Here is an 18,246-nt window from a genome sequence, read left to right on the forward strand (position 1 = left end):
CATGGTGTGGGACTTTAGTGAACCAGGACAGTTGTAAATCCAGTTTATTTGGCTGAAATGTGCTATTTGATACAATTCCTAAGCAGATAAAAGAGAGACTACTGGTTAAATTGATCTTTTGGGTAAAATGTGCATCATAGCCTTACATCAGCAGAACAGTCTCATGCTACAATCACTGCTTCGAGCACCAGTTGCTGATCATGTGTGACTTTCTCAGAGGGAAACCTATCAAAAATACATACATTAAAATGTACAATGTGAATGTGATGGCAAACACAAACACCCTGCGCCTCCAGACCTCAGCAGCACCAGCCCTGTCCATCAGACCAATGGACTGTGGAAGATCCTACTTAAGGGAAGTGCCATAGGAAGCTTGAAAACAGACTAATCACATTTGCAAGGAAAAAAGACTGTGCCTTAGAAATACTGACTCCAAGCACATTTCTACACTGTCTAGGGATTCCAAACAGACAAATTACCAAGGAGGAGTCCCTCTTCTAGTTTGACACCAGTAAGGGTCTTCTACTCAACAAATAAGGTCTTTCTCTCCAAGGTGCTGTGGAATTTGGCTGGCACTTGGAGTTGGATGTTACTGATTTCAGCTATTTTTGGGCCCAAATGAGACAATTCAAAGCAAGACAGAGGCATCATCAGGATGCAATCAGGATTCTAGGTGGGCTGAGCTGTCCTTCAGTCATGCCCCTCTCTCCACTTACTGCAGATAGAGCCTAAGGCTGCACTGCTGCTAACTGCAGCATTTCAGCAGTATCTAAAATTAGGCTGAATCTGGGCTCTCAGAGATGCTGAGATCCCTGCAGGAAAGGATTTTCCTGTTTCTTCTATTTCTCCCTCCTTTTGCCTCCAGACAAACTTTTTTCATTAACTGAACTTCTTTATTCTTTTTTTTTTTTTTTTCTCATTCTTAGGTACAGGATTATAGAGAGGAAAAAAATGTTAGGGACATAGAATACTAGAGCTGAAGTTTTAGATGTAAAGTGGTGCTTTTCAAACCCTCAAGCCAGAAGGCAAAAGCAACATGGAAGTCAACACACAGGTTCCAACTGTTGTCTGATGGCTCTCCTGGCTCCCTCATTTAGTGGAGCAAAACTATGACTTGTGGAAAACAGAAGATACACAGCAAAAGAAAGTAAAAGATACCACTGGCTACATTAAGATGTTGATCAATTCTCCTGAAGAAAAAATTAATTGGTTATTTCAATTAAATTCTGAAGACAGAAAAGTTCATCCAGTTTGAAGATACTCTGCAAGACCATTTTTCTCTGAGATCCTTCAGAGAAAGGAAACAGTGCTACACATACAAGTATGGTTCATTTGTCAGCAGAAGAAAGACCCTCTGAAAGGCTGCATTTTTATTTATTATAAAACTTAAAGAGGGGGGCTACAATAGCCAGGAAAAGCATCTGCAAACTTTTTGCTTGTATAAATTTTTCTTTTAGTAGGATAAATCAGAGGTAGATATGCTGATGACTTTGCCCTGTAAAACCAAGCATTCCACAGGGTGACAAAAAAATTCCAGAGCCACTTCCTGACCATTACCCCATCTATTTTTTTTTTGTTAAATTGAATTGGAATCAAGGTAATCATTGAAGAGATTTCTCAAGTGTTTTTACAGCAAAACTCCAAGAACAGCAGCCACAAGGCTGGCAGTGGTTTATGAGTGCAGAACAGACAGCACAGCTCTGGTGAGGACAGTCACTGTCCCTGTTTAGTGGGAAGCAGGGACAGGGGTCTGCAATCTTGAAATTATACCTCTGCTTGGGAGCCTCTATTCCTATTCCTGAAAATAGTATCATGCATGATACACAATAGCATGTATATGCTTAATTTGCACAAAATCCAGGGGCAATTTCACTTAACAGAAATAAAGGAAGGACCCCTTGATTTTAAGAGGTCTCCATTGCAGCAGGCAAGGCTTGCACAGGCAGAGGATCCCGGCGCTCTGCCACTTTGGAAAGGAACAGGAGCCACAAGAGGGCACTCTCGTAATCTGCAATTTGAATTTTGACAGCCTAGCTTTTTCATTTTTAATTAAAAAGAAATCTGACTGTTTTGCAGAATGAAGAGATCTTACTTGACACAATAAGACAAAAGATTTTTCTCCAAATTAAAGGAAGCTAATGATATCTACAATATTTTCACATTACACCACATTAGCTAAAGAAACAGAATTTACTGATCAACTGATGCTTACTTCAAAACTGTATTTTACAGAAGCAAAATGGGATTTACATTAAAAACTAGCTCTTACTGTTTATGACATCTTTCAATTTATGATATTGCAGTGAATGAGGGTGGAAGAAACCTCCAGCAACAGAATCAGTGTTATTTGTGGTTGGTAGTCATAGATGTGATCTCAAGCACATTGTCTGAATACAAATACAGGTAAATGTACTTAATCAGATTTATGTTTCTGAAATCATTGTGGGACTGACTGTGGATATTTTTCTAAAAGACATTCAGTCATCTTATACAGAATATGTATATTCAGCACTACATTATCACAATCTCCTCTCTTATTTTTCAAAAAAAAGAAAAACTCTTCAGAACAGCCCTCTTTTCAGAATAGCCACTCTCATCACCTTTTTCAGGTTAGGAGGGTAATCAGTTACTAGAAGTCCTTTGTAGTTAATGATTATGTCGTTTATTTTACTGGCCATTGTAGGGATATTGATAAATGGGGCACTCCTGAAGGCAAGGTTATTCTGAACACAGCTTCCTGCCTGACACTTGCTGTGTTTGTTGAACAGATGCCAAGCACACCTACTGCAAGCTGAATTATATATTGTATAGTCTCTAGGACATACTTCAATAAAAGTGAAAAAGCTCAATTTGCAATACACTTTAAAAAAGGAAAGACAGAAAAAATTATAAAAAACTCTCTTCTCTTTGAGAACACCAAGAAAAAAGTTTTGTCTAACTTGATTTTTATTAAAAGTGTTTTAAAAATCTTCTTAGACACTATATTTGGATTCTGCAAAGTCATGGTGAGTAGTTCACTTGGTATTGTCAATATAGGAACATTTAAAGCAGTGCTGAGACACAGTGATTGGTAAATCCACCCTTAAAATCCACATGCCTATTTCTATTACAGATGGAAAGTAGTAGGTGCCTAAAGGTACAGGTAGAACATACATTTTCTGAGAGACAAGGGGCATTGCTAATTTAATAACTGCAAAGGGAACTGGTAGTTCTTATTTGGTATTCTGCTCATCTTGCAGAGTGTTTTATTTGCCATGAAATACATTATGACTGTTGAGATCCTGACATGGTCTATTTTTAATAAGCTACCCCAACACCTGATATAATAGTAAAATTAGAAAGATCATATTAATGAAATAAAACAGATCTTCCTGGCATTCAAAACAGGATCATAATAATCATGCTTTCTTTTTAATTGTATATTAATTTGGAACAATTATACAGAGCTCCTACTGTATTTAGGTCCCTGTGTACCAGAAATCTGCATTACCTGGGAGCATAAAATGGCACAGAATTAAAAGAGATTATGCAAACACTGAATGCTCTATAGTCTAAAACATGTCCTGCTCTACCTTGCTCATCAATAGTTAAAGGAACTCAGTGGTTTCACTCACAAAATACCGCAAACAGAGCTTAAGCAACCTCATGCTTGCATTAACTTTTATTTCAAAAATTTTAGCTGGTGATTTCTTGTATCTTCTACATTCCTAATTAATGTAAGAGATGAAACATATCCGAGACACATTATTAGCTCTAGGCATGAAACAGTTAACAGCAGTGCACATGCCAAGGTTTTAACAAGGCTTAACAATAAAAAGCTTCAATCTCCACTTTCACTAGATTTTGTTGTTGTGGTTTTCCCTTGCTTAGGGCAATCCATCTGTTAATGTTGACTTGCAATATAGCTAAGCTCACACATGTCTGAAGAGCCTAGAACAGCGAACCTGAGCAGGAGCAAGCTCAGATGAACACTGCAGAGAGGGAACGGCTCGTCTGGGCACGGATTAATTGTGCGCACACGCGCACGCACACGGGCACCAACCAGTGCACTCCCCTCAGCTCCAGCTTTTAGGAAACACTTTCAAAATGCAAATTATAGGAGGGCAAGCCGAGCGCTTCAGTTTGCAATAACACATTTAATTATTTATCCTCTGGTTAGGTTTTGACAGCTATTTTAGATGCTATATTTTTTTTTTAATTTACTGCTGATTTTTCTTAAGCCTATTGCCAATCTGGAAAAGAAAAAATACAATAAACCCACTATGACAGCAGTGATAAAGCTTAGTAAATATTCATTGTTAAAAATGGCTCTGCACTGTGACCAGTGCTGGTATTCTCCCTGGGCCAAACTGGCTGTGTTTTCAATAAAACCAGAGAAGTATCCTTTCCCTTGAGCCCTGTTAGGCTGAGGCTGCAGTTGGAACTGTCATCCTCACACAAAAGCAAAGGGGCTGGGTTTTACAAACGCAAAGCTAATTGGGAGATCTTCATGGCTGTACCCTTGACATTTATTAAAGCCTCATCAACAAAACAGGAAATAACCACACTAATTAGCAGACCCATATACAAATTCCTGCTTGCTGGGGTAAAAGCAGACTCACTTCCTATTGTAAAGGAAAGGTCCTCTCAGACCCCCAAATCCTGTTATGAGTGAATTTTTAAAATTATCTTTCTCAGTAAAGAAAACTTTCATATCTAATATAACTTTTCAAAGTATGTTTTACAGCATCTCAGGTAACTCTCAGAATTTAACTGTTTCCAAGAAGTGGAGAAGGAAAAGCTCAATGCATACTTCTGGTATAAAATATGACACCAAATTCTTTGTATTTAAAATTTTCTAAATGTTTCAGTATGGAAGAGACAGTAATAACGTCCAGAGGTGCCTCTATTTTGGAAGCAAGATGACCATTAAAAGCAATTGCTCTCTCTTGTTTATTGTTTATCTAGTCCTTACTTTAAATGTGTATCAAATTGCCTGAACTCCACACTAGCACTAGCCTTATACTGATACAGCCACTGGTAAGAATAATTTTAGAGATCTCAGTGAAGAGTTTCGTTTGCAGGATAAAGACTACCAGAAAAAGGATTAAATCTGACAACAGCACACTGAATTTCACTTCTTTTAAACAGCAGATTCAGTACTAGATCAAACACGGTCTCTCATACACGTGCACTGTGAATACTAACGTATATTCTTATTTGGATGTAAACTTTAAAATCACCATTCATTAATAAAGAATTTATATTATCTTATTCAAACACTATGACCAAAAATAAAAACAAGAGTAGCAACATCAGACTTATTTTTCAGAAGTCCTTTGGTTTGTTCGCTTTTGGGGAGGAGGAAAAGGAGACTTGAATGAGTGAGAGGTGAAGGAGTTCTTGGAGGGCAATCCCCACGTGCCCCTTCCTGCCCACTGAGTTAACGTGATGTTTGGGACAAGAGCTGGGGAGAAGACACCTTTGGTTTGGAGCAGGGCAAACCTGTGAGGCTCTCAGTTCCCAGCTTTGTTGGTAAATTCAGCCCACAGAAACACGTGTGTGTCCTGTGCATACCCATCCATTAACACACGTGTGTATGGACCCATGGAAACAAAGCCAGGCACATATCTGCACTCCTGCCTTGTTTGCAAAGCTAAAGGACACCTGGTAGAAACTGCAATGATTACAGGATTTAGCACTGTACAGCTGGACAAACACAAAAACACAGAAAAGTTCAATTGTTGTGTCTGAACACACACCTTCAAAAGAAATCTTTAATTGTACCAAGGTGAATTATATTCCTTTGTATCCCTAGACTCCCGTACATAACAATAGGCAGCACTACCATATCAGTGAAGCAGAAAGTCTTTGTATTATTTATAACCTTACTTAAAATAGTGACTTAATACTAATGTACAATTTCACCATCATTTAGCAATCATCTGCACCAGTTTTAAATTGCATTCCAGAAACTTTTGATAAAAACTAATTCAAAACCAAATTGATTAAATAGAAAACCCAGATTTTTATAATAAATAATTATACCTAGAGCAAAATATAAATGTTGCTAGATTGGTTGGACTGAATTAATATACTTAATTCTCATTAGGAAGATACAGGCATTAAAAATCCACATGTATTAAAAACATGCAATAACAATATAATGTAAAAATAAATACCTGTATACTAAAAATAAGTATATATGCAGGTAAATATTTGTAGGAAAAAAAAAGTGTTAGAAAACCTACTTTGTTTATATTTTTGAAATGAAACTGTCAAAATGAATCTGAAAACATTAAAACACTTGCCAAAGTTGAGACACTACACCTGTTACTTCAAATCTAGACTAGAAAGGATTAGAGAACAAAAGCCAAGACATCAGCATTGCATGAACTAGCTGACTTATTAACAAAATAATAAATCACAACTATCTGAGCAAGGTTAAAGGCCATATGACTGCCAAAACAATTTATTAGAAACACAAAATTAATATGCCTTAAAATAAATGAGATGGGCTTCTCACAAAAAATACATTCTGGTCTATTCATAGATATGTATTAATCTTTCTCAAAACCAGTATTTAAGAATTAAATCTCAGATCCATATTTACAGATTTCTTGTTCTTTCCCCTCTCAACAGGGATGAAACACAAATAGCATTTTTTTCTCCAGACACACAGCATAGCAGTATTTCCATAAACATAGCCTTTTAGTCACACTATCCAAACACAGGAAAATCATCTTGGAAACAGATTCACAGACACACAACTCTAAGCAGCAAAAATTTTTTCCTATAAGTATATGAATGCAAACAGAAGTTTCAGGTGTCTTACCTGTGCCAGTCTTCGTTTTTCTGAGCTTGTTCTTTTCTCAGGATGCGATGTGTAGACAGGAACAGTCTGTACTGCACCAGCACTACACATTCCACACTCTTCCTCACTCTCCTATGCAACAAAGCAGATTTAAATTCCTTTATTTATAATCATTATCTGCAAACATACCCTCCATATTATGCATGCAGAATGCATTCAAAATTATCTTGCCACAATCCATTACTGTCATGAAAATACCATCTGTAGTAAGAAAATCAAATTTAACTTTTCAAAACGCCAGATTACCAGCATGGTCATTTAAAAGTTGAATTGTTCAAATGTTTTTGAAATGTTTCTTAAAATAGCACAATAGGTATCAAAAAAATGGTTCCTTCTCTATACAAAAAAATTTTACATGGAAGCAAAATTCCAAATGGGGAAAACAGCTGCAAAATGCCTAAACCATCTACTCTGAGTTCGTGAGGTTGCTTTTGCAAAATGAAACTATTCATTCACCTTGAAACACTGCTATTGTTCATGTATCTTATGGAACTAAAACTGGACAACTGCACCTCCTGAAATACAGTGTACTGCAAGACTCTCCCTTCTCAAATTCTCAGCTTGATGCAAAGGCTTTGAATGTGATATCAAAGCAATCAACTTTATGAAAACATACATCCTCTTAATGTATCTTTGAAGACCTCTGTTGTTCTATGATAAAATATGCAAAAAATAAAGAGATTATTCAGTGGATGCATAGAATGACAGATAGTTGCCAGAGGGCTCGTTATGAAAAATGTATTGTTGAACAAAGGGCTAAGCATATTTCAAAAGTCATTAAAAACACAAATCTCATGCGATTTGTAAAGTATAAGCTTCAAACTGTACAGGAAGCAGTGTAAGAAAGTAAATAAAGTGTCCTACATACCTTGTGTTTTAACTTACTCTTCACTTCTTTTATTCCTTGCCTCGCCTGGTTTTTTGCCTGGAGAAATAAAAAGACTTAAATTGCTCTACAGGACACTGGCTGTAGTCACAGAACATGCCTTATGATGCCATACTTATTTTGTCTTTTTTATAAACACCTGGTGATATAGAAAAGGACAATAATCTTTATCACAAATTTCAAACATGCACTACCATTGTATTTTTTTATATTCATGCTTTCTCCACAAATTTAAGGATTTTTTTTTTAGTACATCCATGTCAGTGATGGGAAAACATACACACTCAAAAATTCTCCATTATTACTAGGGACAGGCTAAGAATGATCATCTATATAACTCCTTTATTTGAAATGCTCCTTTCAATTTGAAAGGGTATTTTAGCAATAAAGCATGTTGAAAAATGTGAAGATTTTTAAGATGACTGCTACAGTGTTCCAGTCTGGTAACTTGCAGGGCAACATCAACCTTAAGAGAAATGAAGTGATTTCACATGCAGATGGAGATTTTGCCCAGTGCTGCTGAACAGCACAGTGCTGCTATTTAGGGGAGAATTCTGTATGCAATAAAAGAGACAGACAAGAATCATTGTTGCATAGAAAACAGCAAGAATATTCTTCAATACAGAAAGGAATTATCAATATGGAATACCATGTTGTTAGGCAAAAAAAAAAAAATGAGACAAGAGGGAGAGAGCAAGAAAAGGGGGGAGAAGGAAACAAAATAAAATATGAGGGTATAACATCAAAAACCCTAACAGAAAAAAAAGTTGTCTTTCCAAAAAAGTATGGGAAAAAACTACAAAAGTTTTCAAGGTTGTATTGAAAATAGGAGTTTTAAAATACATTCAAGGGTATAAATATCTAAAAGCCATCTATTTTCCTGTAGTTTTTTGTACATGGAAATTCAGAAAAAAAATTTTTTGAATCAAGAGGTCAGAGAGTCTTTTTGATCCTTAAATCATACATCCATAAGCTCAGTAAGAGCACAATGGGGTGCCATGTACCAGATGCTAACCTGAAAGCCACTTTAAACTTTCCAGATCCTGCTCACAGCATTTGGATGAATTTTGGAGTGCTCTGTTCTAACTCTCAGGGATGGTACCAATGACATTACTCAAAGCTCCCAATCAGTTATGTGGCAAATGGAAATGCATATTTCAGTCCTCTGGTAGTAGGCTCCATACAGGACAACAATGTAAGAAGTTAAACGGGGTAGAAAAACGGATATCATATACATAAAGATCCTCAGAAGTTTACTGCAGTTTCCTGGCAAATGCAGAAGTTCACTTTGAAGAACGTTAACTATCAAGGGCATAATTGTCAAAATTGAAGGCTGAACCACAGTCTAAGATAGTGCAAATGAAGAAGAATAATTTGCAGATGAACCATTTTTAAAATTATAAATGAGTCCATGAATATGAAGTATATTTAATTTATTTACCTGTTTCTTTCCACAACTGCTGTGTTTTTAAAGTGATGTAAAATTAGAAATTCTGTTTGAAAACTTTACTTAAAATACTCTAGTACACACTGATTTACTGATTTTTTTCAGGACTATTTATAATGCATCCACATAGTGAAACATTTGGAAAAGCAAAAAGGAAGCCAAAAATCTTTTCCTCTGTATTATAAAAGCAACTTTAAAACACTTCTCAGTTCATTTTTTTCTAATGCTGTTTTACCATACTGCATAATACAGAATAATCTCATATGCATCATGGAGTAGGCAGTCTTTGAAAAACGAGATCTTTTCCGATGAAAAGTGTAAGCATTAAACCCAGTTAAACATGAGCATTCCACTATCATTTTTAAAAAGGAGCAGATGATTTGCTGCACACATTACTGATGCTTTACCACATCTTAATAGTGCAGCACTTACTGCCAAAGAGAAATTACAGCTGTGTATCAAATACCTAAATGTATTCAAATAAGCTTCTAGTGTGTATGAGGACAGAAAGAAAACCAGCACACTCATGCTTTGATAAAGTCTATTTTTATGTACAAGCTATCTAGAAGACCCTGAAACAACTTTAAATCCTACTGCTATATGAGAAAACAAATGAAGCTCAACACTTTCTACAGGCTGAAGTACTGCTTTGCAATTTACATATAAAATGCTTAGGTATTTCAGCATTCAGAGAGAATGAGAGGTTGTCAGAAATTGCAGTATTTTGATGTATTATTTATTTGAAATAGATGATCTTACAAATTTATATGCTGTTTTCACAGCCGGAGTGGCTTTGGTCATTGCTGTGTTGATCAGTGCACCGCCTTTCTGAAATACACAAAAAATGTATTTTAGTAATATTTTAACACAAGGCAAACCTTAAGACAACAGCAAGGAAAAATAAACTGTGTGTGCTGTGAAGAAGTAACAACCCTCCTTTCAAATGGGCAAGAGCAAGCACAGCTGTGTTTCCTCCCCAGCCTGCTGTCTGCAGCTACACAAGGGTTACAGTACGTCATTCCACAGCTGACACATTTATCAAGGCACTCCAACAGAATGATGGATTTTCAGTCTTCATTCACTGTTACCATTTCAAAATCAATTCAGATGTTAGGCTATTTTTCATGTGTTCCTATCATATTTATTATGCAACTAAAAAAACTTTGACCTGACAGGAAGAACTATCTTGTTTAATCGAACAAGAATTCTCTTAATCTAAAATAATGTATTTTATTAATGCTGCAGAATAACAAGGTTATACCAAGGGTCCTGTACTAGTCAAATGGCACAAATCCATATTAACAAAATTGCTATTTACTAGAAGGGATAAGCTTCTTATCAAATTGTCACACCTAATTCACAATCATGGAATGCAGCATGATACAGAAAGCAATGCAATCTTAGACTATACAGACATAAAATACATGCATTTTGGCATTTGTTTTGTGTATGGGAATTTTTTTAAATTCTTCTATATAAAAACTCAAACAATTTTTGCAAATACTATGACTTGGTATTTCTTACAGAATGTACTTACATCTTTCTCACAAATGAACAAACTTTTACCATTTTCCCCACTGGAAGTAGGGAAAAGGACTGAGACCTAAAGGACAAGGTGGCCATTATAATTACTTAATCAAGTTTATAACTTCACTCTATATAATTACTTAACCAAGTTTATACCTTCACTGTATGCATCCACTGCTGATAAGATCTTGAATTCCCTGAAAGAGAAATGTCAAATTAACACAATCAAACATACATTCAACATTTTAAATGCTGCAACCCTCTTCACTATCAGAATAAATAATGTACTTAGAGGATTACTTATTCAATTAATTCTTTCCAGATAGACAAGGAATGTAAACATAAGAGTGTGTGTACACTAAGAAAGAAACTCAGGAATCTCTTATTGCTTGTTTTCTATTTCCTTTATAAAAGCTTGTTTTCACCACACCGTTTTTTATTCCAATTAAGGTAAAAAGTGGAATCAAAATGATGATAAGGTAACATGCTTTAAGAAAGTATAAAAAGAAAAACACTAACTCAAAGCAGAGAATAATGTATTAATTGCATTCAAGCATAATGATCCCTCTGGGCAAACTTTCAAACACAAAAATGACATGGACTCCAGAAGGTACCGTGCCAAGGTATGAACATGAGAAAAGTTAAAGGGTTATGTCACAACTATATATTCCTGTGGAGAAAAAATCCTTTTAAATTATTAACTGTATCTACTTTCTTTCCGAACAAAAAACCTCTAAAGGCAAGTGAGAGCTACTGACTTGTGTGGGACCACTGAGACTAAACTGGCCACAAAGGAGCACCTTAAATTCTACTTGATGAAGTCAATACTGCTTCCCAAAGGTGCTTCAGCTGAACAACAAGATTAGGTCCATGATCCCTGAAAAAGTTTTAGAATACATGAGTCACTGGAATACTCCAGTACTAAGAGCTGCTACTGACCCCACACACGACATTCACTTTGACAAGAATGCTCTAGTTTCAAACAGTTTGGCCATGTTGAAAGGACCATACTGATATAACCTTACAGACTTTAAACAGCTTTTAAAACTCAAGTGTTCCCATAATCCACTAACTAATGCATGGCAAGAATTATTCCAATGGCTAATGAAAGCCAAAACATACTCCTAGAACATTTCAGAGAACTAACTGGATCATTGGAAAAGGTATTCCCAGTCTTCAAGATGAGGTGAAGCAATATGAGCTCTTTAGGCTCATCATGGGTACTTCAACCCATTCCACTCAATTTTTACAAGCAATTTTGAGACAGCCAGACTCTCAGGAATGATGGCACAAATGAAAGCAATGCTTGCTTAGAGAGTAGAGACCCTCATGATCATTTTGATTCCATTAAGAATGGCAAAGAGCAACCTAAAGCAGAAACAACTAATTTTTCATTTCTTCGATGTGGTTCCCTAGAATTGTCAGGGAAGGAAGCACATAAATGACATGTACAAGGTGAAATCTAACCACTGCTGGGGTGTTAAGGATATTGCATTAACCATAAATGCTTTCTTTAACATGGTATTTTGTCACTTGAAGTCTTGTCAACAATGTTCACGTATCACCTGTCTTGAGGTGTCCTTAACTCTCTCCACAGCTGATCTTTCTCTGTCACAACCCGACTTAAACAATTAATAGAAACAATAAATAGCATCACAGCAAATGACCAAGTTTAATGTTCATCTAGTCATGTAGTGACTCTTCAGGGATGACAATCAGAAAACAGATACTTATCTACAGACAGCCATGCTAACATTGCATTCCCTCAGCAAGAGCTGAACCTCCTGAAACCCTAGCAAAAAAAATCTGAATTCTTAAAACAAATTACCATTACAAGGGAGTTTCAAATATTTTTATTTTTTTTCAGTTTTCCTTCTATTAGCACCAACGATATTAGACCAATAAAAAAAAAGGCTGCTGTGGTAAAGTTAATGTAATTAAAAATTAATTAACATATTCTACAAGAAAACTGAGTGCTAAACCAATCCATCACTATATTCTTGTATTGAAAAGCTCTTGAGAACAATACTTATATAGAAAAAAAAATAAGAGAAAATAAAATTTCAATTATAAAAAGTGCAACTGTAATGAAGATGCCTCACAAGTTTATTTTCAGATGTAGACACAAATAAGTTTTGATCACTTTTTTAATTGTTTGTTTACGGAAAATCATAAAAAAAAGAAATTTAAGATTTATTCTTCAATTTTCTGGTTTAGTTTAACTTGTATACGTGCCCAAATGCAAATTTAGAAAGAGATTACTTAAAGAAACACTTTCTATTTGAATTTGATTCAGTACTTTTTAAATTATACTGTCTACACTAAGAATGTGTTCACCTGTCCTTTTAACAGCTTGGAGCTAACAGTAGCTTTCTGTGACTTTTCTGAAATCTGGGTTTCACCTGTTTTTCTCAAACCCTGGGCTTCATGCTGAAGCTGATGGGAGTTAAGTCCGCAAAGAGATCATAGTTCTACCCCATTAGCGTCACAAAATGTCACCTTCAATTGCACACATATTGTTAGCCCTGCACTTCATAACAATAATGAGACAGCAGTTATGTAAATACTGAGTATGTGCCCTAAGCAATTTGTCCACAGCCTGGCACTATCAGCTTGTCTGACTTGAAAAGCACACGGGCAGTGCTAGGCAGCCCAACGCCGCCAGCAGAGCTGAGCGGTCCCTCCTGAGCAGAGCCAGGTGAGACACAGTTCACAGCCTGCCAGAGCACAGCCAAGAAACAAGCTTTATCTAACTTCCACTGCAGTTTTATTGCAGCCTCCTGACCCCTAACTGCAGTCAGCAAACGAGCTCTGAATACTGACATCACCTATCTGAATAATGGATGCTCAAAGTCTCAAATCTGCTTGCAGAGCGGCATAACTTACCCTAAAATGGCAGGGAAGAAGTAAATCCCTGTAAAACTTACCACAATTTGATCAAGGAACAAAACCTCAAATTATGTGCTAGGTCCTAGCACAAGACACAGAAGGCAGAAGAAGGCAGTGAAAATTTTGAACAAAAGGAATTATGCACTTGGAGAATAAAAAAGTTATTTTTTCATGAGGTGCAGATGGCTCTGCAGCACTTGATAGTTTCTCTGTGGGGGCCAAATCCTCTCCTCAATGTGTCCCATTCAAGGACAGTCTTGCAAAGGAAGTCCATCCAAAGCTGCCATCTGCACCTCAGTGGAGTTGCTCAAATCACATAACCTCCATCTACTGAGGAAGCTTCTCCACAACTTTCAAGACTAACAATAAAATAGCATTTGTACAGTCATGCATATACTGATCCTATCTTTTGATACCATCTCTTACACCTGGGCTGGTTTTGGCTACAGTAGAGTGAGCAGCTGTGTGGTGCTGGGTTTAAAACATGACAATACCCAAAATAACAACAAACCTGTCCTAAATGTTTAAAAGGAAACCACTCCATAAACCTGTAAAAATCAGCACTAGATTCAGGATGCACTCCTCCACATGGGTTAGCTGATGTGAAAAGTGTTGTAACAATTGTTAGTGAACACAACTGAGGCAAACAACATAAGAAATAATATTTTTGTTTACAAAGAAGATAAATTTCCATGTCCCTTCTCAGATCATATATAAAAGTAAAAAAGCTTCTGCTTTTTTTAGAGTAACACGTTCATTGGAGAAAGCAGATTTCCCTGAACATTCAGGACATCACTGTGATTTCCACACTGCAGGAATAAGTAGATGTGAAAAGAAAATGAAGCATTTATGGAAAAAATAATTACCTAGAAGTTAAGCAGCACAAATGTCAAAGTTATTTTGAAAATACAGTTTACACAGAATGCATCATATATGTAAATATACAGTTTAAAATGTAAACACTATAGTGATATCTCATTCTACACTGAAGTATTACTTCACAGGATTAAACACACATATCTAATATTACACACATCTAATATTACACATATATCTAACATCACATATTTAATACACTGGTGTAACTAGATACATAATAATGTGTATCCCAGCAGTGATTTGTTAAAGGCTAAAACCTTTCCAAGAATGAAGGGAAACAACAGAACAGTAAAAAGATCAATGATGTTTAAAACTTACAAAACATCATGAGGACATCATGTCAAACAGTTCCCAAAGAAGTGTCAATGAGTACTCCCAAATTAATTCTGTACCTCCACAAAAGCCTCCTGCTGTGATTTCTTCTTCAAAAACATCAGAGAATCCTCTTCCTGCATTTAATTTTGATAGCCGACCATCAATAAACTGGAGGTGAAAAACAAAGGGTCACACACACTTTGTTGTCTCTTCTGTTGCTTCACAGTTTTAGAGTTTTAAATGTGTCCATTATAATGGAATCTGTATGTTCAAGACCATTTATGTCTTAAGGATAATACACTGCTCTCAGATGGACTTCACATCTTTACACAAGAGCAGGTGTAACTATGAGCAGCAGGAATATATAATATAGATCAAGAAAATTATTTCTATTTTCTGTATTTTTCTAATGGAAAGAAAATAATTTATTTCCTTAATTAATAGTAACTCTGAATTTGTCATCATAACCATATAAAGGTCACCAAGCCATTCCCTGATGTCCTGCTGTGAAATCATGGCTCCTTTTAAGCACTAACCCTTATTTAGGTGCATCTACAGATGCATATTTCAACAGTTATCCTCATGTAGAGGTTTCAGCTGCAAGACCACATGAAATTGCAGCTACAAATAAGTGCACATACATAGATGAAATGATCCAAGTGTGTCAGAGAAAGTCAAAACTAGAAAATTAATGATTAAGCCACTCAGAAGGGATGAATACATTCTTTTCAAGAATTATCAGGCTTAGAGGCAGTAGAACAAGCACATTCCTATAGATTTAAAATTCTTTCAAGAAGCAAGCCCTCCCTTTCTGTTTTGGAAAGGCTAACTCAAGTCTGACAGATAAAGTGAGAAAGCAATTTTCCAATTACACACTACATCTTCTAGCAAGAATTATGAGTTATTCACTGGTACTAAACAGTACATAGGAATGAACCAGAATTAATTATTGGGCTGTATCATTTTTTATGACCGATTATCCAAACAATGTCAGTGACAATCTGATGCCTGCCAATGAACAGACTAGTGACATGAAAAAACAACTTCCTCAAAGTACAAAAATTCCAGAAGCAAGAATAAGGTAAGCATGAAGATATTTCTCTCTTCCTTGTCTAAATTCCTTCTTATTTCTTCATTTTACTCCAAGCTGGCCTTTTTCCAAATAGGCTGGTTCATGGTCAGACCACTGTGGGATCACTGGATTATTTCACAGTAAGAAAATGAGATAAGAGCACCTTTAGCTACCGCTGTGGAACAAAAAAAAAAACCAAAAACAACAACCTCCACTCCCATCCCTTCCTTTGAACTGTACCACATTATCTCTTTGGGGAAAGTTATGAATTCATTCCATACTATAAATTAGCATAAGATTTATGGACATACTCATCATCTGGTAAAATCCTATCAACAGAAGGCTGAGACACTGACTGAATATGAGAGGGTCACACCAATTGAGTATTTAATGTAAATACTGACAAAGAGAACTGTTAGCAAAAATATACTGGAGACATTATTTAAAAGAAATGATAAGTGTTATTAGTGGTGGTAGTAGTAGTTGGTACTTTTGAGTAATTTACTGTTAATGGTTGCACTTAAACTGCTACATGAAAAGAATAGCATGTGGAATTACACATAAAATTTATGGGTTTTCTCTTTCCATTTTTCAAACCCACGCCCTTCAAACCCACAGACTGAAAAATCTGGGCCTCCTCTTCCAAGAAATATATTCACTTTGAGGTCCAAAGAACCCTTGGATGACTACCTCTTTCAATGAAAAACTAGCAATTCTGTTACCCTTGGATTTTAAGGTGACTAAAGACATTATCCTCAACTGATTTTGAGTTCTAAAACCAAAAGAGAGACTACATATATACAGAATATCCAAGTAATTTTATCAATTTTAAAACCAAACAGTTTTTAGAAGCAAAGAAAACATCATAAATGTGATTTCCACAAAACAGCAGCTTATATTTCACAAGAAGAGAGCTCAGCTCATAAAGATGGTAAATGAAATTTGAATTACTAACAATTTTCAAAGGCTTCTGATTTCTGCATTCATTAATTATTTTTCTAAGTAACATTTTCTAATAACATGTTAGGAAAAAATCCCAATAAACATTGCAGATTACCTTGCTGACATAAGTACACTATTTAAGGAGATAATCTGGCATTAGGCTTCAGGCTAGTTCTAAGAATGAATTCATATTTTCGCCAGACACTCATGATAACTATTTGACATATTAGATACAATTATTAATTACTATGTTTGCAGCTTGATACAAAGGTTAGTTACCTTCCATGATAACCAAATTAAAGGGACAAAGCAGGGATTTCATAGAACAGCACAAATAAAGCTCACTTGTCAATTATGGCAAAATGGGTGTATTTAAAGTACCAATTTTCTGCTTGGTCTAGGTTTAAGGCTGCCCCTAAGAACTATTTTCTATTTAAAAGACTTTCAGAGCAGAATAAAATACAATTTGGTCTCTTTGAATACAAACAACTTTGAAAACAGCTCATTTGTCAGTGGGAAAAACTGGAGAAGATGCAGCTGGGCTGAGGATTAACTGAATAAGTAGGAGTAACCTTTGCAACAAGAACCAGAGGAATAAAAAAAAACTACTAGTACTATTAAACCACACACATCATCAAAATTGTTACTATTTCCTAATCCTCTATTATTTCCTTCAATTGAAATAAAATTAAAACAAGCTATAAACAAATTGTAAACTGATTCTGTTTAATTGAACACATTAAAGTGTAATGGGTAAGTACAGAGCCAGCCCATTCGTGGCCGCTAAAGGTTTTGTTTCAGTACTGCCAGTGTGATAATGTTTTAGAAACATTGCTTGTAAGCAGCTTTTTATTAAGAAAATTTCATGCTACCTTATTGCACAGAGTAAACCACACTTCAATCAGTTACTTCTTCCCATTTCTATCCAATCAACCAGACTTCAAAAGGTTTCAGATTTCTTATTGCTTATTTTATATAACCACAGTAAAATTGAAGGAGCCCCATTTGGTGATCATGTTTTCAGGGGCCTTGTATAAAATACCATCCTCACCCAAATCTTTACAATAGACACTAACCTCTGATTAACACCAAATGCTTTTTAAAAATTAGAAGATTCTACATATAATAGATTTCCCTAATCTATCATGGTTGTTTATCTTCAAAGAAGTCCCCTTGATTATTTAAACATGAACTCTCATGTATCAATCATTCCAGGCATTTGCAGGCAAATATATATTTTCATGAATCTTCTCATTTCATTCATATTTTCCTTGATTTTCATAAAAGTCTAGTGATAAGTTTAACACCCTTTTCATGCAATGGGGTCAACTGATGAAAAGAGAGAAGAGTTAAAGAATAAAATCAAAGAACAAAATCCATTTCAAAGACTGTAATCAAACTATAACTGAGCTGTGCCCAGATATTCAACAATTTGT

General features: G+C 35.6%; 1 protein-coding gene across 1 annotated transcript in view; it reads right to left on the reverse strand.

The window, feature by feature from the left end:
• DENND1B (DENN domain containing 1B) overlaps positions 1 to 18,246 on the reverse strand; it is a 150,338-nt gene that overhangs the window by 15,007 nt on the left and 117,085 nt on the right. Inside the window, exons 16-20 of the mRNA XM_058808514.1 lie at positions 14,874 to 14,964; positions 10,870 to 10,910; positions 9,946 to 10,014; positions 7,722 to 7,778; positions 6,815 to 6,925 (exon numbers count right to left, since the gene is read on the reverse strand). Of these exons, the coding sequence (XP_058664497.1) occupies positions 6,815 to 6,925; positions 7,722 to 7,778; positions 9,946 to 10,014; positions 10,870 to 10,910; positions 14,874 to 14,964 (369 nt within the window). The remainder of the gene's footprint in view (positions 1 to 6,814; positions 6,926 to 7,721; positions 7,779 to 9,945; positions 10,015 to 10,869; positions 10,911 to 14,873; positions 14,965 to 18,246) is intronic.

Source organism: Ammospiza caudacuta, chromosome 7 (genome assembly GCF_027887145.1).
Source record: "Ammospiza caudacuta isolate bAmmCau1 chromosome 7, bAmmCau1.pri, whole genome shotgun sequence".
In the NCBI taxonomy this organism is placed as follows: domain Eukaryota; kingdom Metazoa; phylum Chordata; class Aves; order Passeriformes; family Passerellidae; genus Ammospiza; species Ammospiza caudacuta.